The sequence below is a fragment of the Zonotrichia leucophrys genome, chromosome 2 (genome assembly GCF_028769735.1).
Source record: "Zonotrichia leucophrys gambelii isolate GWCS_2022_RI chromosome 2, RI_Zleu_2.0, whole genome shotgun sequence".
In the NCBI taxonomy this organism is placed as follows: domain Eukaryota; kingdom Metazoa; phylum Chordata; class Aves; order Passeriformes; family Passerellidae; genus Zonotrichia; species Zonotrichia leucophrys.
Window position 1 is genome coordinate 68,541,460 of NC_088171.1, and position 27,958 is coordinate 68,569,417.

The window sequence follows — 27,958 nt, forward strand, 5'->3', positions numbered from 1 at the left end:
TGCTCCTTTTAGGGACTTTTTTTTTTAGTTAAAAAAAAAAAAAAAAGGGAAAAAGGACACTGGATAGTGATTGAACAGATGCATACTGTACTCATTCATAGAACTAATTCTGCTGTAATTCAGCAGAGAAGGATAATATTTATATTTTAGCTGAATTTCTGGACCTGATTCACATCCAGCCATAAAAACACATTAGCCACCACAGTGGAAGGAGCACTGGAATAAAATCCCCAAAAAACAAATGTCATCTCCTCCCTCCATCCTCACTAGAGTATTGACTTAATGCATACAAAAACTATGGCCTAACAGGCAGGAGAAACACTAGTTTTACATCCAGACAGTAGAGAATTACAGGGAGACTTAAGACTGACATCACCCCAGTCCTCATACAAACCCCCAAAGAACCTGATCATCATCATCCTCTGCAGATTTCCAAAGAGCAAGTAAAAAGATCACCTGGCTTCTTTCCAGGACTGCCAGTTTGTCCCCCACACGGACAGCAATCAACATCCCAAGAAGACTGGACTCCTCACAATAAATCCTGTCCCACAGGGTTCCCTGTCCCTCTGCTTTAGAACTAAGCATCCTAAGCCTCAGCCAAGCAGGACAATGTCCCCAGAGGAACACCCAGGCAAGCTTCAAACGCAGGATTAGGCTGTGCTGTAAGACTGTATCAGACAGGTGACCTGATGGGGGGCTGCCTTCAGCTTATCATTTCTGAACATCAACCTGACCCTGCTCATGCTGGGCAGTCCAAACTTGTTCTTTTATGTTGCTTTGTTTCTCATACCAGGGAAGGGTTTAGACACATGGTGGTTTACAACAAAGGATCAAAAAATCATGTGTTTGAAACATTAACCAGAATTCCTCCAGAACTGTATTCCTAAAAAATTGTCTGAGGCATTTTTAGAATAGGCTTGCATCAGGAAATAGCAACTTGCTGGACTGAGTCCTACACGTCACTTGTATTGGTTTGAGACACCCCTGCTGACAGCAGGCCTTGTCAAAGTACCCTCTGTGTCAGCAAGGTACAACCGAAGGTACCAAGTCCAAACGGCATGGAGCTCTTTTCATGTGTGGCACAACCAGGACCTTTCTGAGAAATATTTGTGCTGGGTGTTCTTGGGAATATGAATGGGAAAATTTACACACAGATAGCCCTGAATGGTAGGACTGATAATGTAAAATGTGGTTCTCTGAAAGGGGCACAGGCCCTGAAGTGGAAGGTGATGTAAATGAAAAATTCCTCCCACAGTGATGATGTCACTTTTTATTATTTTGTTGGGGGTGTGTGGTGGTGTGCTCCTCTCAATGTACCGATGTCTGAGCCTTTTCAAAAGCGGGTTAAGTGTTTTAAATTAGATTAAAATCCATCAAAGCAGAAAATTCTGGTTGTATCAGAAAGATCAATGTTTGTATGGTCAACTAATTTCCAAAAATGAACAGCTAAAAGGAACTGGTAAGAAAGTGATGAAAATTTTCTGGTTTTATTTCCATATATGCACCTATATCCAGGTATCCATTACCCACATATCCACATACTAACAAACAAACCTCCCAAAAGGAAGATTTTGCTGTTAGAAGAGGTGCAGAGGACGAACACTGCTGCAGCTGACAGCGACTACAGAGTTCTGAATGTATGTGCAGATTAGCACTATGTACCACAAGAAAAAAACCAGTCTGCTGTCTAACGTTACTGTCAGTGCTCTCAGAACTGCTATTACCAGGACAACAAAGAGACCTTTCTCTTTTCATACAGTTGGTTTTCAATTGCTCAGCCCAATTATAAAATCTTGTGCTTTTACAAAGTAGGCACCAGAGGGAGACCTGCACTTTAGTTCCACTATGAAATAATGCTGGCAGGAGTCACTCAAAAGTGGACAATCAAAGCCTCTTGGCCAATATGCTCTAGGTGGTTCTGGGTGAAATTGTGGCTAATGGGAGCACTCAGACAGGAACCAGCACAGGCAGACTTCTCCTTTTTAATGGCTCAAAAAACTTCACAGTGCTCCATGAAGAAAAGCCAGGTTCCCAAATTTCAGGCTGTAGATGAGTACACATCAACCAGTCTGAGCATGGCTGGGAAAGACCTGCTCTTTGCCACCCACTGCCCCAGCTTATCATCACATCCTCCTGACTGTTACCACTTCTCAAATCTTCTGGCTGAGCTGCACATATAAGAACTCCCTAAACATGTCAGTCAAAATAAGCTAGATCAGCTTAAGTAATTTAAATAACAAATCTTTCCTAACATGGCTCAATTTGACTGAATTGGATTAAGGAGAGCTCCCATGAGCAGCTCAGCCAGCAGACCAGAGAGGGCACTAACCCCAGGTAGAGGGCAGTGATGAATGCTCTGGGGGGGACTTTGTGACTCTTCCATCGACAAAGCTACTGCTGAAGAAGGATGTAAATATATATATTGTAGGCAGGTTGCTGCTGACACATCAAGAAAAGCTATATGGCCAGTAAATATATTACTGTCTTAAAAACAGGTACTCTTAAGTTCAAGTGGCGAAAGGCAAGGAGCAATGGCTTCTAGGAAGCACGGAAGAGCCCACAAAATTGATCCCATGAAGTTGAGCACACTAACTGGAATCCATGTAGACAAAGTAAAATAAAATCATTACTATGAATTATAGGCATGATACTATGGAAAAATCTCCCAACTTCTTACCAATACACCTGGATCACAACATTGATTGTTTAAAACATAGCAATGCTATTTAGAAGTCACTCTACTCCATAATTTTTCTCATTATGCAAAGGAAAAAAAAATCAACAAAATCATCAGACCCTTCCAATTTAAGAAAATTACTGAAAAACAAAGAGTAAAGAGCAAATCCTATAAGAGAAGCAAACTTCAACTCTGCTCTTTTGTGATAAGACAACAGGCAGTCTGAAGTCAAATTTCTAGGAAGTTTCCTTAACTTCAAAATTGAGAACTTAGGCTTTGCATTTTTGTTTTAAGTAGATACAACTGTAGTTTTTAATTACCAAGTTCACTCTAGATGCTTGCAACCAATACAAAAAGTTGCTATTTCTATCACAAAGTTATTGTACCTTTAATGTAACTCTCGTGCCACTTTAAAGATAATTCATTTTAAGTGAGTTGGTAGTGAAAAAATGGCAAACATTAAGTTTCTTTACAATGGCAGTCTCGTTTAGAAGTCACCTCCAAAGCTGTCATCAGCTTAACAGCCCAAGGATGCTTTTTCACAGCTGTTTAAAGTAATACCCATGGGACTGCCAAAATTTAAAATAAATCTCTTTGTGGAAGAAAACATGGCCTCAAACTACCTGTTAAGCAAACCAGGAGGGAAAAAAAGAAAAAACAATTGAGGGTTATGAGGGAGACCTTTCAGGTGGATAAATTCCCTAAGATGTCTCTGTATGGAGTCCTGACTACACATGCTGTTAAAGGGAATACCCAACTGAGGAGATGAGGAAAGGGCAGGATGTCAATATATATCACCTCAGAAATATGTGGGAATCCCTAGTCCTTGAGAATAAGAACAAACAGGAGAATTTAAGCATGGCAGGTTTTTGCTCATGGCTTATGCTTCTCCTCTGGGAGCACCAAAGGGAAAGAATCCTTCCCACTGAACTCATCTGAAAGGGTAGATTAGCTGTGCACCTTCTAGTCCTGTCAATTATGACTGCAAATGGTTTTCTTCCCTGACCACAAGACCTAGGATCCAGTCTGAGCACAAATTAGATATAAAGAGAATTAAGGCAACTGTTAATCTGGCATTTCCTGAATCAAGAGAGTTTCAATTTGTGACGTAAATAGTAGTATTTTTACAATGAGGTACAAAAATCCATAAAGAAAAAGATGCTTAGGCATAGTTCTTGAGTTTTCTTAGATTTATCTAGTATATAAGAACACGGGGCTAACCTAAATTTGGTTTGTTTATATTGTCTTCATCAGGCAAGCAAGAGTAAGCACCTCATAATTTGGTGGAAGCTGAATTTGAAGTTTCTTTTTTTTTTTTCTGTTGCTTTTTTTTTGGGGGTAACACTTATGCATTGCCAATTAACTGTATCACAGAGCAGACTCAGTATAATTTCACTTACAATGTATCACTTTTTTTTGGTCAAATGGACTTTTTCAAAGTAATTCTTTAAAAAGTTTCAGTGAGGTATTAAAATGTGCCCTAACACAAGGAATGTTTGTGTGTGTGGTTATACTTTCTACTTCATTTCTATGAATAATATTCAAAGGTAGTATAGCCTGTTCTCAGCTTGACACCAAATCATTAAGTTATCACAAAATGTAGTACATTGCACCTGCTTTCTGTTGTCCCACAAACACTAGCATTGTCGTGGGGAAGTGGTGGAAAGGCAAAGGAAAAGATTAGGCCGGACCCAATTTCACCATTTTGATAGATAAAGTGAGTAAAGTCACTAACAGTAAAAGCAAAAAGAAACAAAATTCATAGGGCTTTGCATTCTGTGCAATTCATAGTTGTTTCTCCTGTTTGGGTCACCTTTTCTTACATGTTTTCCACATTGCAAGGAATGATAAGTAAAGAGGTAAGACGCTTGTTTTCTTCCCAAAAGATGCAGTACACACTCATGTATATACACAGATTGAGCATAAAATCTGCAACATGTCCCAAAGAAATCATAAAGAATCTAAATACACAATACACAGTCTCAAGAGTTACATCAGAGATTCAGAGACTGCCACAAAAAACTGCCTGTATAGATACATTAGCTTGTCAATGATGACCACTACTGCAGTTAAAATCTGTTTATCTGGATGTATAATCTCCAGTCTAATGTCTTTGAAAAATGAAATATCTTAAGTCTATGATACATGTAGGTCTTGTAGCATTTCATTACTACAAATATTTCTCAATAAGATATTGATTATATTACATACATATCTTGTGAAGAAACTTAACCTGCAGAAATAATTTAGGCAACAACTTTAGTGCTAGAAAGTACTGAAGTAATTCAGAGACCTTTATCATAGGAAAAAGAAATTTTAAAAATTCAGCATTTAAAACAGAAAAACCTAGAATTCAGGAAATCAAATTAAAGATTTTCTGATAAAGATTTTAGATGCTCAAGTGCTCAAGTCAAGCATCCAAAAGATTCTAGTCAAGCTCAAAAGTTACATATCAAACTCAAATTCTGCTGTACAACTGCCACAAAGCAAAACTGGAATAAAACTTTTTAAACCACAGAAGTGTTCAAGAACAAACTTTTGAAAAACTCAGTGTCATTTGGAAGGAAGTAGGATTTTACAGAGCCTCCACTTTTTCCCCCCTAGACCATAACAACCTTCATTGCACATGCAACTTCATCTTTTGCCCACAATTATTCCAGTGCAAGTGTTTCTGGTGTTCAACAAAACAGAATGAGGCAGGTAGTGACGACAAGTGACAAAAATCTACAACCAAACTGTTAAAACCAAAGCAGAAATTGCACAAAATAAACAAAAACTGCAAAAATGGCAGATTCTGACATACTCACCTTTACATTCATCAAAAAAGAAAGACTTACTTACTCTTTTTTACACTGTTGATGAACTAAATTGAAGACTAAGCTCAATAGCTGTGACATGGTTAAAAATAGCTGTACAGCTTTAGCACAGCAACTCATACTGCTCCACAGGAAGAATTATTCTCCCGGTCAAAATATTTGCCTTTTCAATGAGCTGAACTTTCAGGTCATCTGTTAACAATGTAGATTCTTTCCTGTCTAGAAGAACTTTATTGTCTCTCCTTTAACAAATAGCAGGGTATTGTTCCCAGCCGGTTGCTAATTCACACAATTAGCATGCAAAAATCTTTCTAAATGCTATATGGAAGATGTATGTGTTGCCTGGATGATCACATATTTTGATTTAATAAATCTCATACTTAGCTCCTCTCTATGTGTAAAATAAAATTTAAACCCATCTTTATTATATCCTCTCATTACATCCCTAACCTTCTCTTTCTCTCACATTTTTCAGCCTTCCCAACAAAAACACAGGTGCACATTACAACAGAGCACCGTGTGCCCTTGATGCCAAAACCACTTTTCAGATCAGATTTTTTAGATTACCTGTGTAAGTAACAATTACTTAGTCTGCCTTCCTGTATAAGAGAAGGAATTTTGCTCCAAAATTCCTGCATCAGATCATCATATTGTGCTAGAACTAAAGGCATCTTTTTGGAAAAATTTACAGGTTTTTTTTTTTTTCCCTGACATAAGAACATTCTTAAAAATAAGCTGTTCTGATAGATAACTTCAATTTTAAATTTATTATATTTCTAGAAGTAATACACATGAGTTCAGCTCTGAGTTACTGCATTTTGTCATCCAAAACCTAATATACCTAAAGGACTCCTTTGTCTGAAATCTTTGCCCGTATAAGTGCTTACAGGCCATCAGTCACCTTTGCTAAATACTACACAGAGTGAGCTTCTCCAGGCTCCTGCTGTACGCCAGGGTTTCTTGACTTATTTGTTTTTAATATTGGCAATTGTCCTCGACATGTTTTTCTGAATCTTTGTAAGTTCACCTTGGTTTTGGGGCTTTTTTCATTTGAACAAAGCTCAAATAAGATACAATTTTCTACCATCTCACTAAAAGCTACATAGCACGGTAACAGCATACTTAACTCCACTTGAGATCCCCAATGTCCATACCAGGAGACTGCAATGTGCAGTTTAGCTGCTGTATTGTATCACCAAATTACTCCTTCCCAAAGCACCACTCTCCATTCTGCAGGAATGACCCCACTGTCAGGACAAGCGTCTTCAGCTCCATTAATGTATCCTCATTAATGAATGATCCCCATTAACACAGCACAGACCATCCCTCACACTTATGAATCCATCCATGTCTGCACATACGCATTTTACCAGAGATTACATTCTATTTTCCTCTAGATCATTATCCAGATCCTCAAAGCAATGGGCTGTGAAAAACTTCTAAAAAATCCAGCATGAATGTCCTTAATCTATTACTGCTTTATGATCTGGCGGTCAACCAGTTTAAAATGGATTTGATAGGGACCATGTTGACTTAGCAAGGAGACAGATTTCTGAAACCAGAACACCATGCAGTACTGCAGCAGGTGCTTTACAAATGATTTCTATACCTACATGAGTATCTTTGTCAATCAAAACTTTCAGCCTCAGAGTAAAGAGGTAAGTACAGATCAGTTCAAATTGTCATGAACACTTGGACAAGCAGTGACTGCTTTCTTTAATTTTCTGCTAAGTAGTTCTCATTGCAGCCTTTTACAGATCTTTTCTTGCAATCAACATCAACCTGCCCAGTCTAGTACTTATGTTACATCCTGGCCTACCCTATCTAATTTACACTTTCTAAACAATTAAAACTAACACATAGAAAAAGACAAACCACAATACTTTAGATACCTTCAGTTGGTTGGGGGTTTTTGTTTGTTTTAAATCCTGTCTCCTGTAGACTAAAGCAAAACTTAGATTTGTTTGCTTCTATCAGAATAAAGAAATACTTATTTGTAAGTCACAATAAATTGAGAACAAAACACCCAGATTTTGGCCCCAAAACAACAATAGTCTGACTCACAGCATATTTTTTAAGAAATCATAGAATAATATTTCTTTCAGTATTTCTGTCTCAACTACTAGTGTCCCTATCTAGTAGACACATGTCCTTACCGGTATTTTTTTGCTCTCAAAAGATAAGAGAATTTTCATATTGTTCTTAACCCCATGGATAGAAGTTTTATGATTGAAGTCTATATAATCTACTATGAATGGTATTTTTGTTGTGACAGCAAATAGCCACTAGTGTTCATGGCATTTTCACAAATCTTCACACATTTGAATATTCACCTCTGCCTTATTGCACTATGATAGTTTTCTATCTATCCCTAATGACTTTTCATTGTAGGAATTAAAAAACACCTCAATAACTTTTATCTGAAAGTAATATAACTTTGAGATGAAACTGCTTTCTTTATATTTTCAGTAAAATCTGTATGACTTTTTAAATTAAATATTTACATTTATTATATTACATTATTCCCCTTAAGAGTGATTATATATTATTGGTAAAGCCAGCATTGGTAGAACATTGAAATAAACAATGATAACTATCAGTGCTGATTATTTTCATGGAAGTGATCTTATATATCATTTCACTTTTGTCAGAATAGTAAAATTGAAGAGAACACAATTGCTTTTTCTTAGAAAAATATGATGAATGACCAACACATATTAGTAATTCCAAGAAAATGTTAATAATCATCAGCTAATGTAATCACTCTGAAGTAACAGTGCATGGTTTCTTTGCATCTAAACATTTAGAGGAAGATTACTCTGTCACATTAATCTACAGAAAACGTACCTTGCTTCTAAAAATAGAAAATGTAGACCTTACAGAACTTTCTGTGGCAACTTTCTATCCCTAAGTGTATACTTTATTTATTTACTTTTAACTTGTGAAAAATCAAAACCAGAATTTTATTCTTTTTTTTCTGTGTGTAAAGAAACCAGTGTCTAGGCCAGGTTGGGTGTTAAAACTATGTTGGAATGAGGAAGAGTGGAAGGGCCAATAATAATGGACAATTTTATAATTTGATTCTGCTCTTACTAAAGTGTGGCACTCCATAAAAATTGGCGAACTGAAAGTGTATTTGACTTAGTTACTTTCATGTAAGTAGTCTAAAGTGTTCACCGTTTGTTTTCAATAAATTGTTGGCAAGCAATAAATTTGAATATATTGGACTGAGTTTCTAGACAATGATCAATAGACTTTTTTCCTGACTGTAATCTTGTTTTCTACTTCTAAATTATTTATTTAATAATTTGTTGGTTTGGGGTTTTTTAAGTAAATGATGGACCAATGTCAGTGGCTGGCAATACTATTAAATTGTACTGGTTTAGAACCTAAGTATAGCTTTAACACTTATTGCTACATGCACCTGTTAAAACAATGAGTCATCTGAATGTACATTCAGGCAATTTTAATTTTTGTGTGCTACACCCCTGGATAACCAATATTTTAAGCTATTTTATGTTTTCAAACTGCATACAAATGCAGAATTTGTAATAGGTATATTAAATCTTTTCAATAAAATTGTCTTTAAAATGCTGAATAAATAGTCTAGTATTTTATAATAATATTTACCATACAGAAATAATAAAAGTCTTCATTATTACCTATACCTAAATAATTGAGAGAATATTTTTCCTTAATATAAGCAAAATAAGGGACTTACACACACACACAAAGAGCTGAGAACATTGGATTTGGGGCACTTAAAGCACTCAGCTACTTTCTAAAGTCTCACTCAATTACTACCTCTATATACTTCCATAAGAAAGCACTGGCCTTGTAGTCTTTAGTATTAATGGGTATTTTTCATTTCTAACAATTTTTTATTTATATATTGGAAGGACTTAGAGAGCAACGCAGTTTACTTTCCTTATCAGTTTTCCCACCTTCACGTAAACACACTCAAAACGAAAATAATTTGCTCCTGCTGGTGAAACTGAAACCAAAAGTAATTAAAGCCTAGCTTTTTCTACCCAAAAGATATTGACAGCGATTATACTCTGAACTTTAATTCCATTGGAGGGGCTAAAAATAATCTTTATGAATATCAGCATTTTAAATGAAATGCAGCTTAAAGCGAGCTCAACTACAAGGAGACATCCTGTTTCATCCCACTCCCTGCCCACTGCCCACTCAGTGAATAACCAGAACATTTAGAAATAAATTATACTTTTTAACTACACTTGTATGTCCCCTGCATCTTCAAACTGGGTTTGCACAACAGCCTCAGAGCAAGTTACAGTATAATCCAGGTGGACAAGGAAAATACAACCTTACACTGCGGCAGAATTTTCATTACTTGCACAGCACACTAAAGGCAGTAAGTCTGACCAAGCTTTGCAACTGCTATGGTGAAAGTAAATTCAGGGAATTGTAAAAGTTTTGCAACATGGAGAAGTAAGTGGAATCCCACACTCTTGCAAGCACGAGTTTGCCATTTTCCCCAGAAATGGAAGGGTAAGCAGCCACTAAATCCCGCAGCACAGCACCTTGGGCTGTGCCGTGCCAGGCTGCAGCCCTTTCCCGGGAGCGCTGCTCCCCAGCCCATCCCGCACCGGCTGCGTGACCTCAAGGTGGAGTCCGGGACACGGCTCTGAGTCAGCTCAAGCCATGGGCAACAAGCTGTGCAGTCGCACTGCAAGTCTGTCCAGCGAGTTGTTCCAGCTGAAAATTAAGCTTGCAGTTTGACAGATTCTTTTTTTCTTTTTTTTTTTTTTTTTAACAGAGCCAAGTCATTGCTGCAACCATCCCCCCACATCTAACCCATTTTCTCCTGTCTCTCTTCAAACATGACACGCCATATATTCCTGTTTCTTCCCTTGAAGTGGCACCTCTTGGATTTCAACCTTGGCCAGTCGATAAACTGCCAGAAAACTATTTCTGTAAAAGCAGTGGGCAACCCTCAGCTAGGCAAGCTTCCTTAATGAGCGCTCCCCTCACCCAGCGACAGAAATCGGTGCGGGTGCAAAGGAAGGAGGAAAACACTGGCGGCAAGCAAGGCTTGTGGCACTTAGATTTGTTTAAGATTAAATTTGTTTTTGTAGTACTCACAGCTGGAAGTGGACAGTCTCCCAAATGTTAAATATCACACTGTTCAAAGAAATGTTAAGTGAAAAACCAACACAAACACTGTCGGCATACACAGGGTTTTTCCCTTGTCTCAGGACTTGCTCACTAAGGCTGTTTATTTGTGGCCATCACTCAGAAGCTCAACAGCTTCAATAACCTTCCACACCTGCTTTGTCATCCTGGCAAGAACATGTACGGCCACGCACAGAAACAGGCGGAGGAACTGCTTCAACCAAACAAACATTTGGGAGCCAGAGTTTTTTGTTCGGTTGTTTTTAATGATGCCAGATCAATTTTCCAATCCTCTTAAAACATGGCCAAGCTGCTGTTGTGGCTCAAACAGAAGGAACAGCTGAGCAATCCAAGCAAAGACAACTGAAGTCAATCATAAAGCGCAGCCACCCGAATACCTTCAGAGATTTAATATAAAAGTAAAATATAACAATTATTTAAAAACATAACTTGATCAGTTATTGTCACTCAGACAACAAGCCTTAGCTTATACCATATGCCTAAACTCTTTATGTTTCAACAGAACAATCCCTTGGCAACATTCACCTACTAACACAGTTCACAGCCCCAAGGGAAAGCCTATAATGAATGAAAAGTTGGGTATTATCCTGCATTAGGATCAGAAGACTGTAGAAAAAGGAAACAAAACCTTATTGCTTAGGAGGCCACATTTAAGTATATTTAACTTAACTGACTAAATCAACCCAATTCGCTTTTGTGTATTTTTTTACAGAGGAAGGGGATAAAGTCTATGACCTTTTAGAGAAATTTCACTTAAATGGTCTAAAGGGCCTTCTGGCCTGAAGTCCTCACTGACTGCAGAGGACACCAAAAAACCACTGCATGCAAGCTGAATACCTCTCTGCAGTTAGCCCCATGAAAACCAAACCAAACACCAACATAAAAGGGGACAGGTCTGTAAGTAGCTTGTGCTTGCAGCATAGCTTCTTTTTACCAGACCAAATTAGCCTGCTCTACTTTATTCTAAGATGTTCTGACAATATTTACCTGGAGGGAAAAAAGAAAAACAAAAAAGAAAAAGGCTTTATTCTGCTTGTGCTTTGGCTCAGGGATTCAAACTTTGTCAGGGAGATGAGCAATCATCTCTGGAGTGATACTGTGACAGAGGAAAGAGAGAATTCCTTTTTGAGACAGCACTCAGGTGACCTAATGATGAGAGCCTCCATTTTTACTCAACAACCCCTGCCCACCCATCTTTCTACAAAAGAGAAAGCAATTTTAATGCACAGGCCTTTCTTCCACTATATAACCAATTTCCAGCTTCTTCCAGAAAAACCAGAAAACATCCTAATTTTACAATCAATAGGCAACTAATTCCACACTGAAAGTGCCCTTTTCTGGCAAGTTGGATGGAAAAAAGAATTTCCTGGCGGTTTGACTGAAAATGAGAGGCAGGTATTGAAAAGACATTGGGTAGGTAGAACTCAAATACTGGACAAAAGGGACAAATTAATAGAAAGGAAGTATTAATTTAGTGACAAGCACAAGATAAAATTCCACTGGTTCTACAGTCAAGCACTATTTTCTTCTTCCCCTTCTCATAATTTACTGTCTCACTATACTTTAAGTCTTTATTTAGCATGTAGACATATAAAATCCCTTTCTCCAAATTAATCACCTTTAGTCACATACTTTTAGTTCCAGCTTCATCAATATAAACAAGTACACATAAAAAATAAAGGGGCCAAATAAAGCATTATTTTATTAATAGAAATAATAAACCCATATACAGAGATATATAGGCTAGAATGATGACTCTCATTAATTACCATGATTTTTGCTTGACAGTAAGAATGATAAAGAAATTACTTTGTGTGCATGCAAGGAATCAGTTTTGTTACATTTCTTAGCTTTGATTAGATATATATGCTTAGGTGTGAAGGATTGAATTTTTTAGGATAAACTGGTGTGTAATTACTTTAAAAAGGAACTTAGAATTGGATAATTCAATTAATACTGAATATATTCAAATAACACACAACAACAGAGAACCTCACATTTTACAGACCAATACCAGCATAATGTTTAACTAAGATGTTCACTTGTATTGAAAAAATACATCTCACACTCTAACTTAACTGATATCTGTCCATCTGTGCTTTAGTGTCTGAAGGTAGGAAGAACAGAGCATAGCAAATGATTTTATTTGGATAAATGTAGGAAAATAATATGGGTATAGCTATAAATTAGTAACAGTAAAGTTTCATCTGTCACTATGAGTGGCTCAAAACCTAATGTTCATGGGGACAGAAACCATATCACGTCCCAGTGCTCATTTTATCTCCCCACTAAATCCATGTTTTGTAGCATGCATAGATAACCCCCAAAACACCATCTTATTCAATATACTTCTGCATCACACTAGTTTCAGGAAAGCTGAACTTAAAACCTAAATCAATCTTTGTAAAGTATTGTTTTTTAAAGGTAAGGTGTTTTAAGATAAGGTGATTTTCCTCAATAAGCATTTAAAACAAAAATCCAATAAAAGACAAAAACCTAGTTATTCAGTCTTTACTGTTAAGGAAGTAGAAAAGTATGGTACAGATTGCCTACACATGTGGTGTGTATCCTGCTTATGAAAAAATTAAGATTATCCCATCTTTGTATAGTTTTAAAGTTTTGTGAAGTTATAACCCTTTATATCCATTTGGTTTCCAATATCCATTGTAGTCATGGGCTTAAGCTGTCAACACCTGCTTGATCCACCAGCTTCCATGTTTTAGCAGTCCTACAGTGTCTCATCTCAAAGAAGCATCCTCAAATACAGTGATTTCCATCTTCTCATTCAGAACCTAATATTTTATTCTCGGGTAGTTTAAATAAATAAGCACAAACCTCAGGAGAGCTGATGAGTACAATGTGGGAGAGAGGAAAAACAAATCAATTAAGGAGCTGCCCTGATACAAGAGAGATGCCTCTAACAGGAGTGAAATAGAATCTGAAACACTGATGGATCTTTGGAAACAGGAAGTTAACCTACTTGCCTTCGGCATTTGGGAAAAAAAATTCTTTGTTGTTATTGATCATTCCTTGATGACCTGGGTAAAAACAGAGCTCATGCCAGTGTTAATTCTCTGGAAGCCAATGCCTTCAAAAGTCATATAATGATAAACTTGTCCTAGACTTCCGTAGTACATTGTCTTATGGAAGGTTTTTTCAGATTAAAACCAAATAGAGATCAAGTGTCCTTTTTTCCTCCCACTCCACACACTCCCTTTTGTACAATCAAATCAAAACCCAAAGCACATAACACTAAGCACATGAACCAGACAAAGAGGAGAAAAAATTTCAAAGCTGGGCTTTAACCTTCTCTACATACATATATTACAAAAAAACCTGATGCGCACCAACAGTTTAAATTTGCTTTTTTAAACTTCTGACTTTGCTACATCACAAGTGAAAATTGATTGACTGCCCTGAAACTGCACTCCATTAAATCTTCTGTTCCACTTGGGAATGCTTGGACATCTAGTTAGTTACTCCTTCAGCTGCAAAAGAGGGTGGCAAACTGAGGTCAAAGCATCATTTTCAGGAAACATTAGAAATTGTTTTGCTGGAGTTGCTCACTCAACTGACAAGTTGCTGTGAATATATCTATTTAGCATAACTATATTTACAAACTAATTCCACAGAAAAATACACTAAGAACAAAAGCTCAAGATTCTGTCTGATGTAAACATCACTGCTCTTACTTTATGTTTCTTTGTTCTTTGAAAGCACTGCTAATTCAAGATCAAGTTTTGTCCTTATCTGTAAACTAAGTAAGTGAGGAAAAATGTGCTAGTCTTGAAAACAAGACTAGCCACCTAAGAGTTAAGTTATAAAGTAACTACATGGCAAAAAGCCTACAGAGGAGAAAAAAATGCTGTTTTTTCCTGTTTTCAAAAAAATTTTCCATCAGTCTTCCTAACCTTTATATATTATACTTCGGTACAATCTACTATGGTTTATACTTATAAAACAGTACTAACTCAAATAATGAGATTAATTCCTAGAGTTATTATTAAAGTGCTATTACAATTTGTCTTATTTTGTGGGCACATTCCTCTCTCCAAATTTTCTAGGCTGAGTGTACTTCCACACAGCTGCCAGCTGGACTTATTTTGGCATACAGTCCGTCAGCACATCAAGTCTGTGCTGAAGACTCTGTAGGTATCTAGAGCATACAACTCAAGCTGATGACTTGAAGTCTTACACAGAGTTAATGTTTGTTTTGTTTGATCACATGCACTAACAACCTCTTCTTGAAAAATCTGAGTTCAAGTTAACACAGAATTCAGGAACAACAATGTATTTGTGGCCTGCAGCCACAAGCCCCTGGCAGATGTGCACAGGTAATGAATGTGGGCTTGGAACATCTGGGCAGCTCAGGTTATGCTGCCAGTATTTTATAACCAAGGCTGAAATCTGCCTTGTCCCAACAAAGCCAGCCATGAAAGCTCCCAATGACTATTGCTGTGCCATATTTCCCATTTTTCACTCTACAGTGAGACATTATGGACCTGTGATAGGAATTGGGGTGCTGAACTGGATGGATCCTTTGTGTCAGTACACAGAGCCTTACATTCCCATTATTTCTTACAGACACAATCCCAGGTCTGTTGCTTTTAACTCTGTAAGTGACCTCAACACAAAAATGAAATGGAATCGTCACACTGTGCTGTCACAAGCTGTGTTTTATACAAAGAACTGGGGAAAATCAGGTGCTGAAATCAAAACACAACAAATGAGCATGATTTAACAACTACCCAAACTATACTCCAGTCAACTCTCACAAATATAGTTTGAATTGCTTCTACCCTTCATATGTCTAGTGATTGGTAACAAAAATGTTATCGATATCCTGATGATGCCTCATTGAAGAGCTGCATTTAATGGAAGGAACTTCATAAATTACCCACTTCTGAATATCCACTGAAAACAACATTCAACACATCATAGTCTTGAAAAGTATTTTGAAGTTGACATATATCCATTTCAACACTCTTAAGAATGTACCTCAATGGTTACCCTACATTTGTATTTACAAAATGTACATGTAACATTTTCCTGTGATAAATACATCACAATAATACTTCCCACAACTTGTTTTAAACTGTGTCGTCTCCAAAATAAAGCCAAAATTTTTTCCCTAAAACAAGCAAATTTACATAATCCAGTATTTTACAGCAAGTGAAGATGCTTAGAGAAGTATTTAAATGTCTCTGCAAAATGAAAGTCACAAAGTTATTTAAACAAAAAACCAACCCAAACGAGAAGAGAAGAGAAGAGAAGAGAAGAGAAGAGAAGAGAAGAGAAGAGAAGAGAAGAGAAGAGAAGAGAAGAGAAGAGCAGAGCTCCTTCCCTTTCAATCCAGGATATTAAAAAAATGTGAACAGAGTTTTGATTTTTCATTTGCTACTATGACAATCAGCAAAGAATGAACACTTAATTTCCTTAGAAGGTGCAAAAACTGTGGGGGCAGAAGAGTTAGAGAAGCACAACTACAAATGTGGTTAGGCCACTTGAATATATACTTTATCTTTCCCCACAAAAGAAATGAAACAAACCATCAGACTTAACATGGCCAAGAAGAAAGATTTGATCTGAGCTTTACTAATTCATTGTGTGTACTGTGATAATAAAATGTGAAGCCTCACTGAAGAACCACAAGAAAACTGAGTTACATAGTTCCACTATTCAATACAACTAATTTACAGTTAAAAGATACTTAGAAAATAGTTGCTTTATTTTACAATTAATCCTACCAATGTGGCCTTAAAGTAACTTAAAAATGTAGATCTGTGATTAAAATATGCTTTTTAATCCACATCCATCCCATGTATCCATACATATGAATAGATGCCTTGAAAAATATCTGCCACAGGTCACCATTAGGGACACATGTAAATCTTATGAGGATGTTTATGAAAACAGTAAATATTTTTGCCTTTACAGTGTACTGAACCAGAAACATGCCAGTTTTCTTTTCCTCTAAGTAATATGGAGAGAAGTTCAAAGAAATAATTTCAAAGAGCACAAAAAATTCTTGCGTGTAAATATTAAAAGCTCATCAGAAATCAGAAAAAATGAAAGCTCTTCATAGAGAGATACTACAGCTCTGGAAATTACATCTGATAATATAAAATACTGTACTTTTAAGGTATTTTCTGGACTAGCAGCATACTGCCGGAGAAACCACATGGTGGGTTGATTATAAATATAAATATAAATTTTTTTTCTAAGATTAAAAAAATAATCAACCCTGTATTTATTGACCCATAATATCTATCACATGGCATCCAGCCATTCAAAACCTCAAAGGCATAGAAGAGAACAGGGAGAGACTTGTGCATCCCTTTTTACCCTGCAAATACAGTTTGTGGAGCTTGTGCTTCCAACAGATACACTAAAATAATACACTGCCCAGTAACAGCAGATTTGGAATTTATTACAGAAGAATAAGAGTGGCATTATAGGGCTGCTTCTGTGTTATATCCAACAGATCTGCACATCCAGTTATCACATAGTCTGGTTGAATAAGATGAAAGCATAACTGTTAGTAACTTGGTTTTTTCTACTGCTTTGACACAGATCAGAAATGCTGCAGCAGCCAGGAAGAAATGAAGCTGCACCTACTGAGAAGTCTAAAAGGGACACAGCAACCCTGATGCTGTTCCAGCTACGCCAGCCTTCCTGAAGAACAAGGGGCTGTGGCATGTCTCATTAAGTTCTTTGTGTCTGATAATTTATCCTCATTCAAGAGGTACTGAACATCAGCATAGTGGAGCAACCTTCTGTGATAGTACAGTCTTGCAAGTTGGAAGTAATTGTTCTGTGACTCTAAACGTGACTGGCACCACAGTAATAAATCTCTGATTGACCAAAAAACTCAATAAATTAAATCACAGTAAAAGACAGACTGTGAAGGTTAAGAATTATCAGAGCCTCGCAGGCTTTATGGATGAGACATCTCTTTCCCACTTTCCCTCCCTTCCTTTTTTTTTTTTTTTTTTGGTCTGTGATGGACATGAGCAATTCAAAAGAAGCAATACATGAAAAATTAAAACCATTATTTTTACTATACTGATTTTGTGCATGTACATACAAAGGAGTTTTGTGCATAAAAGCTGCTAAGCCATCTCCATATCTGAGCCATTTGTGTTCCACACAGGACACAGACAGAGGTTCCGTCCTTTCCCTGCGTGTGTTTGAGCTCTCCCTGGGAGCAGCCCAGCGGCGCCATGGAGGGCAGGGCACACTGGAGAAACCCCCGGGGCAGCTCAAGCACTTCCCCTGCAGCTGCCCCAGAAGACAGGGCACTACTCCTCAATTTTGTCCACAGTTCTGGGGCTAATCAAGCTGGTTAAAAGCAGCTTGGCAAGGAACATGGAAAAGTCAAGTTTCTTACACTAAATGGGATGGCTCCACTCCTGCAGTGCTCTTGCATTTGTGCTCTGGTTTAAAGAAGTGAAAGTCACCCGTGGAGGATGAACAGCTAATCCTCAACTCTACTGGAAGTCAGATGCGTATTTCCTAAGGAGTGGAAGCAGCACAAACACATCTGATGTAAATTCCTAGTCTTACTTAGTTGGGTAGGGTCAGTCAAGCAAATTTGTGTCTTTTACCTCTCCTGAAACAAGCATTTCCACCAGCTGTCAAAATAAACTCATAAAAACTTAGGCATTACACCGCAATGACTGTAAGTCCCTCCTTATGAACAAGATCTTTAACCAAGGTCTTGGGCATCAGCACACCAGAAACAAGCAACAGAAGACAGATCCCAAGACAATCTGGAATTCCTGCAAGATAGGTTGAATGAAAACAACCCATTGCAATGAGGAAAAAAAAGGCTATTGCCTGAATATACAGCCAATTCTGATTTGTTGCTAATAGTAATTTTTCATCAAGTAGCCATTAAAACTACAACTCCAAGCAGCATACTGCAGATAATGGATTTATCCTTTCAGTTAACTTAAGCAAAACAAATGTTTAAACTTTCCAGTAAATGCACACAAAACATGATGAAGATTCGATCGCTGCAGTGTTCCTAGGGCCATGAGAAAAATTTTGGGTTTAAGTGAGTAATTCCTATGCAGTATCAAATTTTCAAGAAAATGACAGCATTTCTCCAACAGTTTTCTACACTCTATCATTTAAAAGACAAGCACGCACAATGAAGAACAGCCCACAGGATCACTTTTGTTGACTTGTGGCCACTACTCTACACACAAAGCTTAAATTTTCTTGGAATACGTGTCTTTGGGCTTACTTATTAGGTGATTAAACCTGACACATAGCTTAATGTCAGGCCATTGCACTTCAGCCAGTTGCTCCTGAAATTTGTTTCAGTTTGTAGTTTCACTGTATCTGTATAATTTAATGTCAAAGGCTTTAGTTCTAAAAATAAAACCAAAAGTACTGAATCATCATTGGAAGTGAAGTATCACCTTGAGGATATTAGACACCAATATGAAAAAATGCATGTTTTTTGCAAGGCAATGGAAGATTTTAAAAAAATATATATTTTCCATTTTATAAAACATACAAAAATGTATAATTTTGAAGTACAGGACTTTCAGTATCTTAATCTGTAATATTTAAATGGAAATTGGTTAAGACACCTTAAAACACTGGGTTTATGACCAATGCCAATGTGAAACACAGAGTAAAGAGAAGGCATCAAGGCATAGGTACACTAGCAAAGTTCACACAAACTGTTTTGCTTACTTATCAGTAAAACCCAATAAAAATGTTTTGACGTGAGTAGCAAGCATGGCCCAAGCCTAGCCAGAGTTACACAAATGGATCCAGTGGTTTATTATGGGTATCAGCTGTACCAGCAGTTCCCTGAGGAAAGGCAGAAACACTCAGTAATTTGACTAGACACCATGTCCAACAGTAGAGAACTTCAATGCATTTCCACCTCACTTAATACGAAAACAAAATATTAAATTTTATGAGAAAGAGACTCTTCCCAACTGAGCACAGATTGGTTGTTGTCCACTGACCACGACTTGGTACATCTGACCTGCTGGCTAGCACACAGCTCTCCCACAGAGCACTTGCATGGAACAACTTCCACATTTCATCAAACAAACTTGTCATGCCAACCACAACTTAGGATGACTTCAGACATCACTTGCAAGAGTTTGCCAAAGGAGGTCAAGGGATTTTACTGCAGAGAGAGCAAACATAGTTTGCTTCTGAAAGAACCTTGGAAATGAGGTCTACTTCTAATTACTCCAGTGAAGATGATGAGAACAAGTAACAATGTTTAGTGGGAAACAGGTCAGTAAGCCAAAGGAAAGTTGTCACATTGAAGAAGAAGGTAACCCTACCATTTGTTCAAAGGATTTTTCAAAAACCACACTAACAAATCCCAGCAGGCACATACAAAGAGAAGTGCCATAAGATGTCAACGCCTGTTGAAACAAACTTGCAGAAATAAAAACCCAATGCGCCTTTTCTTACGTTTTCCTTCACCTGTCTTATTTGCCAACTTCTCCATGTCTGTCCACCTCACTAAAAAACACTTTGTCCCTTGAAGAAACAAACTTGAAAACACAAAAAGTATGTTATTTGCCTCACCTACAGAGGCTGGTAACATTACCGACTGCTGCATTTTTCATCTAGAAAACAGTCTCTTCAATGTTTCTACCCCAGTAAAAAAAAAGAAAAAATAAGAAAAAAAAAGGGAAAAAATAGCAGGTAGTCATCACCACCACAACCTCTAAAATGCATGGGAACAAATGACATTGAGGATACACAGCCAGCCCCAGTCACACTGCCAACCCATTAGTAGATTTAAGGTCTTGATCTTTGAATTTGAAATCACCGGCCTACATAGAGATCAGCTCCCTCACTTCAGGGATGACATCCAGAATAAAAAGAATCCCACAAATAAGTGTATGCACTAAGATTAAAAAAAAAAAAAAACCAAAAACGAACTTATCGTCATTTTTTATAAGAGGATTTTTCATTTGTATTTTGGAAGAACCATGACACATATCAGCAGAAATAGTTGGCATTCATACTTAAGCTAACAATTGCAAATAGACTACGCAACATTTTTTTGATCAAGACACTAGATCAAGATCAAGAAGGAAAAATGGAAGTATAACAAATGGCAGCAGATTTCAAACACCAGATTCAAACGATATTGAATGGCATGACCTATAAATAAGACAACCATGAAACAGAAGTAAACCCACCATCAATAACACAAGCAGTTCACAAAACAGTTTAAATTACTCAAAAAGTAACATTTCATGTCTACTCACAGCTACATCCTTCCTAAATTAGTGCTCACTATATTGAAATAATTTATTATTTTATGGTTTTTCAGACATGGCTAGAAAATTCATTATAAGACAAAACTTGTCAAAAATGAGCAACAATTTAGAAAAAAGAGACAGCTTGACCACATGTCAGTCCAAAAGCATTAACTATTTTGGCACCTTAATTAAACTTTGCACTTGCACGATTAACGAAAGCGTCAGATTTTTAAAATTTAGAAGTATCCCTTCAGGTGTTTGTCAAGAGCGGCATTTGCGCAATGGCCACGACGCGCCACCTGCCCAGAGCACAACTGCGCCCCACAGACCACTGAGCCAACAAGTCAACATTCTGAACACAAGACAGCCAAGAAGAGTCATGCACAATGGTCATTCTCAGCCTCAGTCCAATGCTCAGCAAACAGAATTTTCCTGGTCATTTATTAGTGCCCATCAAAAGCAATATCTCGTTGTGCATCTTTGATCAAACACGGCAACACGTGAAGAGCAAGAACTGGCTGCAGCACAGTCTACAGGCCCAACTCCACAAACTCAACACAACCCTCGCAAAGTCAAAGCAAGCTTTTGGCAATTCCTTGAGACGCAGAGAGGTTCCTAAATTTCTCTCCAACTTTCAGAGATGATCCCTTCAAGATTGGCTTAAGCTACCTTGTGAGGATGGGGACACTTGCCAGAGCAATTAACCATGATTTATCTGTCTTGGGAATACAGGCCTTCGGTCTTCTTTCTAGTCTATCAGTTCAGCACCTCTGCTGACAGCCAACTTGCTTAAAATACAAGCCCACCTGGGGCACCCAACACTGACTTCTACAGGGTTTGTTCACCGATGGCATCACAGATGTAACTCAATTAAGGAGAGATTCATGTGCACCAGCTGTACGGTAAGACATCTTCTGTCAAGTGTCCTGAAGGCTATCTGCCTCCTTTTAACCTTAAGAGTTCCAGCCTCTGGATATATATTTTTAATAGATCGCTGTCTGGATGCATATTAACTATCAGATAAGAGCATTTTTGGTTTTGGGAAGCCACTTCTCTACCCAAAAGGCAAGAACAGCTCCAAAACAACAATGGCTTTTCAGTCCCGGGGATAACTTCTTGCAAAAATAAAAACAAGGAAGTTCAATCCAAGAGAACCATGATGCTTTTCAGTTAAGGGCAAGGATGTGAAATTGCCAGGCATAAGATAGGAAACTCAAAGTTCGGCTGTCACCTTGTTCCCTTCTTCACCCCAAGACCTCCCTCTCCCGTCAGCACACGCTGTGACCACCTCCCGAGTGACGAGTGAAGGATGGCGTGTCAAAGCCTTAACTTTCAATCTTTTTGGCTTCTCTCGCAACCTCAACCCTATCGCTGGAGCACGAAGAGCCGAGGAGTTTAAATTTTAGTATTTTGCACCGCCGCAGCTTGCCGCACGGCCAAGGCACACGATGGTGGCACAGGACTTTGGTATGGACACAAATCCAAGAGGAAAGCCCCTCTGCCCTCCTCCTCCTCCTCCTCCCCCCCGCCCCCCCCCCCCCCCCCGGCCCGGATAGAGGCAATAACTCGGCTTTGCTCACATTTTTGCACAGCGCCGGGCTCGCACTTCGACGTGATCACTGCCGGGGCTGTCAGCGCTGCTCGCCCCATCCAGCACCCCCCCCTTCTCCTCCCGGAGTCAAAGTGTTGTGTGAACGTGGGGAAAGGACTGAGGGGGGAGCGCAGGCCACGGTAACACTTTGCCGTCTCCTCCGTTCAGTCACATTTCCGTCCTCCTCCAGCAAAACTGGGGAGGGAAGGGGGGGCGGGGGGCCAGGCTGGGCACACACGCAGGCGCTGGGCCCAGCGGGAAGGGGCAGCAGCCGCTGCAAGTGTGGGTGACAAGCCCGGCGGCGCTCCCGGGGAGCAACAAAAACGCTCTCGGGTGCGGTGGGGTGGGGTGAGGTGGCCGGCGGGGCCGGGGGCAGGGCCGGCGGAGCTCGGGGGCTCTTACCTCGTAGAGTTCCTCGGAAGCCATGCTGTGGGAGCCTCACAAGGTGGAGTTGGGTGCCGGTTTGGAAATACTTTTGTTTCAGTTGGTGTCCGTTTGGCCTCCTCCTCCTCTCCCTCCTCGTCTTCTTCTTCTTCTTCTTCTTCTTCTTCTTTTTCTTCTTCTTCTCCTCCTCCTCCTCCTCTTCTCCTCCTCTTCCCCTCCTTCTTCTCCTCTTCCCGTCCTCCTCCTCCTCTTCTTCTTCCTCCTCCTCCCTGCGCGTCTCTCTCCAGCGCAACTAGCAGCTCCGCTCGTTAAATGCCAGTGAGGTGCTCCTGTTCCTGCCCCTGCTGCTGCTGCTGGCGCTGGCGGCGGCGGCGGCGGCGGCGGCGGCGGGGGGGGGTGCGCGCACGGCAGCTGCGCAACTCGCTCGCTCTCCCGGCTCGCCCTCACACAGCCCGGCGCGCGCGCACCCGAGCGCGCGCCCGAGCGCGCGCCCGCGGGAGCACGCAGCCGCGCGCACCCGCGCACACAGAACTCACACGCGTGCTCGCCCCCCCCGCCCCCCCGCACCCCTCCGTCCGCCGGCGGCTACACTCGCTCGCTCCCTCCCCAGGAACACTAATCGAGCGCAGAGAGGCAGCGCCACACGCGAACCACCGCTCTCCGCCCCGCCGGCTCCACCAGCCGCCCCCCCGTGCCGCCGCCCGGCACCATCCTCCTCCTCCTCCTCCTGCTCCTTCTCCTCCTCCCCCCACCCCATCCCGGCTTTGATCTCCCATTGTCTGCTCAGCTGAGCCCGGCGGCGCGCGGGGGCCGGCGGGGGCGCGCGCCCGGGGCCGCGCCCGGGAAACCGCGGGTGATGGGAGCGGGAGCGGGGGGGGTGCGGGGGTGTGCGATGTGCCCGCGGGACGGACGCGGAGTTGGGAGCGGGGCGGCGGTGGCAGAACTCGGGGCGCCGCGCACGTGCAGGGCTCGCGTCACGCCGCCGGGCCCCCGCCCGTGGCCGCCCGCAGCCCCCCGTGGCCGCCCCTCCGCCGCCCTCCGGGCTCCGCTCCCCGCGGGCTCCGCCATCGCCCCGTCCATCGCCCTGCCGCGGTGCCGTGTATAACGCGTGTGCACGCGCTTCCTCCCCGTCCAAACTTCCTTGGTCGGATGCCTTCGCCGTAAAAGAAACTAAACAGCCCTCGACGGTGGCTGCCAACACCGGATATGTGCCTTCCATCTCCCGGCTGACCGCGGTTGCCAAGCCGGGAAGGCCCCGCCAAGGCCTCCGTGGGATGATGGGCCAACAGAAAGTAGCTGAACTGTTGACCTGCTTATGAGTCCGTGGCTAGTTACACCCCGCAACATGTTCTTGTCACCTCACAACCTGTTCTTGCCTCCTCGTGTGTCGTCTAGGGGTGCCTCACATGAAGTGCTGTGTAGCTAGCCATGAACCTGATGAATGGAAGGCTTTGTAATGCAAAGGTAGATGGAACGAGTTACTGAGTCACTTCTTCAAGAGAAAATTCTTCAAGGCGTAGTTTCTGGTCTCAAAAGGGCTGAAGAGTGGGACAAAACCAGTGTCAGGATAGGGATGCCGAACTGTGTGCTCTGTCATACCGCAGTGTTTGTTCCAGTGAGTGTTTCCTATTCCATGCCACGCCAGGGAGCCGTTCTCTGCCGCAGAACAGCGCAGGTTGGCGCAGAGTTCCTCACATTTATGTAATCAACCAACCCATTGAGTCAACTCATGTTTAACCAAAGTTTTGGGGTTTTTTTTCAAAGTCTTTCAGAGGTCTTTTTTTAAAATGTTCTCAAATGTTCTGCTTTGATAGTTCAATGTTCTACTTTGTTCTACTTTGTCCAGCAGATAGTCATTCAGAAAACATTGGTCCATTTATGGGCTTTGGATGATTTACGTAGAAAGAGCTGGAGATTCCTTTCTCAGACTTGATTCATCTGCCCATTCTTTATGACAAATATGTCCATGTCTCCAAGGGCAACATCCTGCATCTGGATAACTGAAGTTCTGTATTGGTCTTCAAGATGGACGTCATTTATGCAGATAAAACATCTAAGAAGTTTCATACTTTTCATACTTTCCTAAACTTCTAACTAGTCTACAAAAAGGTTTTTAATCCACTCCTTGATATGTTTAAGGGCTAGGCTTAATCTAAGGTGCTGAAAGAGGGGGTTGTTTAGTGACAGGAGCAGGATCCTTGATGGAAGGATGGGCCTACATAGAAACTTAAGATGGTTAAGATGTAGTAAACTCTGTGGCTGCCTTCTGGAGATGAGCATTAAATCACCATTCCTAAGAGGTGGGCCAAAATCTTTTTGAACTGTACACAGTGTGATGTCACTGTTGTAGCCTCCCTTTGAAGGACAGTCTTTGAAGGTAATCAGTATTCACATGATAGCAAAGAGATGGTGGCAGTGGTTGCTGAAGGTGTTACTTTGCTTTGCAAAGGCATAAAAATAGAGCATCTGAATCTGTACGAATAGTCTCACCATTGCAGTAAACCAGGTCATAAGCATTTTGATTTTCTGGATGTTTCAAAAGAAGTACTGTTGATCAGTAGTTCTCCATTTTTCGTATTTCAAGGAAAGAACCAAAGCTCAGTTACAAGAACACTAGTTTTTAGTGTTCTAGCCATGCTCCACAATTCCGCTTCAGTGAAAGAACTTCTTCTTTTACACATATTCATTGCTTGCATTGCCATTAATTATTTTTTGCCTTCCATGCTACCCTTTTGTCTTTGTTGCTTGGTAAGACTTTTCAGGAGAATCAATCACACTCTTCAGAAATACCATGTGATAGTGCTATGGCTCAAGCATCTGAGAGCTACCAGGTTTTTGTGACAGCTTCTTGCAGTTGGTACACAAGGTTCCATGTTAGCTTGCTCTCATCTTGCTTTCTCTAGACAAAAAATCAAGTTGTCCAAATGTTGCATGATGAATGTCAAAATCATTGTTTCTTTCTTTTTAAGGTGTTTCTAGTGTTCCTCACTGGAGGCAGGACACATCAAATGTCAACAATATTTTGTTTGTTGAAGCCAGCCTTACTGCCAACTTCGTAAATGCCTTTCCTAACATTGCATATAAATATCTCCAGAAGAGAAGTTGTATGGCATGCAGTAATGGAGCAGTCTAGGAAGACTGGAAAGCCAGGCCAGTTTGAGTTCTGACAGTGGCAACAAATGTTTTCAGAGGTGATTGATCAGCCTCGGTTAATCCACCTTGGGAAAGAACCAGACAATGTCAGCCAGGCAGGAAGTTTTGCAATGTGCATACAGAGCTTCCAGTCTGAAGTGGACAATTGCCTTAGTGGTACTCCTGGTACAGTCAGGAGTTGTTCTCTTTAGCTGAATAAGGAATGTTCTAATTTGTGGGTGAAGTACAGATAGTGAAATCAAGTTCCTTTGAAAGATCAACTCAATTTTGACCTCTCTGTGTGCCACTGTAATGTCTACAAAGATCTTCACAGATGGTGGAACAGCTGAATTTGAAAGTTCTGGTGGTAGGTCACAGCCAGCTGAAAGTTTACAGTGTTGAAAATATCATGGAGATCTGTATTGGATGGGAATGGGTCTACATCTGTAGGATTTGCTCTAGCCAAGGGATGACAGACATATTTCATATGCAGAGATTTATGCACAAGATCGTAACTCTTGATAATAAAGTGACTGTCAGTAACTTCTGTTTGGTTATATTGAGGTGATTATCTGCCTTTCAGTATTTGGGAGTAAGGCTTAGGAAGGAAGCATTTAGTCATTGAGATACAGCCAGTGATTAGCTGAAGGATTTCAAAAGGCAGGATTGATATGACTAAATGGGATGGTCTGGTCTGTGCTGTAGGCATTAACACCTCATCCAATCATCCTATGCACTTTTTCACAGTCAAAGGAAAGATAATCAGCATCTTGGTGGAATTCCCAGCGTGCTTCATCTCATCCTAATGTGGATGCCTATGTCTGGTCAGCTGAATCAAAGTCTAAATTTGATTTATTTTGTTGACTTTTGTTTTACTGATCAGAATTATGTCACCTATTCTGCAACTGCTTGGAGAAAGGTGAGATTAATCCTACTCATGTTTCTATGATCCAGTCTTTTTTGATCTAAGATCAAGATTAAATCTCTGTAATGGCCAAGTTATCTTGACAGTTTAGGTCTGAAATGCATAATATCCCTTTGCACCTAATATTTTTTTCTCTCCTGTTTTGATCCTATGCTCATTTGCCCACAACTTCTGGGGTGTGGCTCATTCTTGTAATTTGTTATTCTCTGTAAATTCTGTCCCTCTAAGTTTCCTTACCTCTTCCTCATTTGCATCTCTGTTGTCTTCAAAGTGGTCTGAGATGTTTAGTTAAAATGGAGAAACAGAAATGACGGAAAAAAAATATTTCTTGCAATGAGTACTTCCAACACTCCAGAGCTGAGAGTTACATTTCCCATTTTGTAGTGGGTGCAGTTTCAAGAGAGGCCATTTCAGGCAGATAGAAGTTTGATAGTTTTCAACACATGGGATCACTTGAAGGATCAACTGTTGAATGAGATTCCTAACGTGAAAGTCTGGGAGAGAGGACATCCTAGTTCTCTAAACTACTGAGACATTCCTTCCATTGATCTGAAAAACACTGATTCTAGATTAGATTATGACAGTAACACAATCCAGTTTAAATAACTGGAGAAAGGAATGGCAATATTTAGAGAAATATATTCTTGGTAATTTTTTGGACTGACATTATGGTATTTAGTTCTTTATTGATAAGGACAGTTTCCCCAAATTTTTGCTTTGAAAGAATGTGATCCATACACTACTGTTTCCTTATGGAGTTCAATGATAGACTCAATGTAGCAAATTTTTAAAGAACCAATAATTTTTCTTTACAATATGCCCATTAAATAAGGGAGGTTTTGTTATCCATTCTCTACCCATGTGGAACTAAGACATGAAATTACAACAAATATTGTCAGAGTTGTCCACTGACTTCTACTATTCAAATAAAGAGGCCTAGATTTAAAAACCTAATAAAAGATAGTATCTTTTATTTTTAAAGTAGGATTTTTATTTCTATTTCTTACAGCTTTAAAT

General features: G+C 39.9%; 1 protein-coding gene across 3 annotated transcripts in view; it reads right to left on the reverse strand.

The window, feature by feature from the left end:
• The window catches only part of CDYL (chromodomain Y like), a 105,615-nt gene extending 82,253 nt beyond the window's left edge, over positions 1–23,362 (reverse strand). Inside the window, exon 1 of one of the 3 annotated variants that reach the window (XR_010439166.1) lies at positions 22,903–23,362. Coding sequence is in view for 2 of the 3 variants with exons in the window: in XM_064705344.1 (XP_064561414.1) it covers positions 22,903–22,926 (24 nt within the window). In the remaining variant the exon portion in view is untranslated. The remainder of the gene's footprint in view (positions 1–22,902) is intronic. The other 2 variants (XM_064705344.1, XM_064705346.1) reach the window with 2 other exon arrangements.
• Between the last annotated feature and the right edge of the window lie 4,596 nt (positions 23,363–27,958).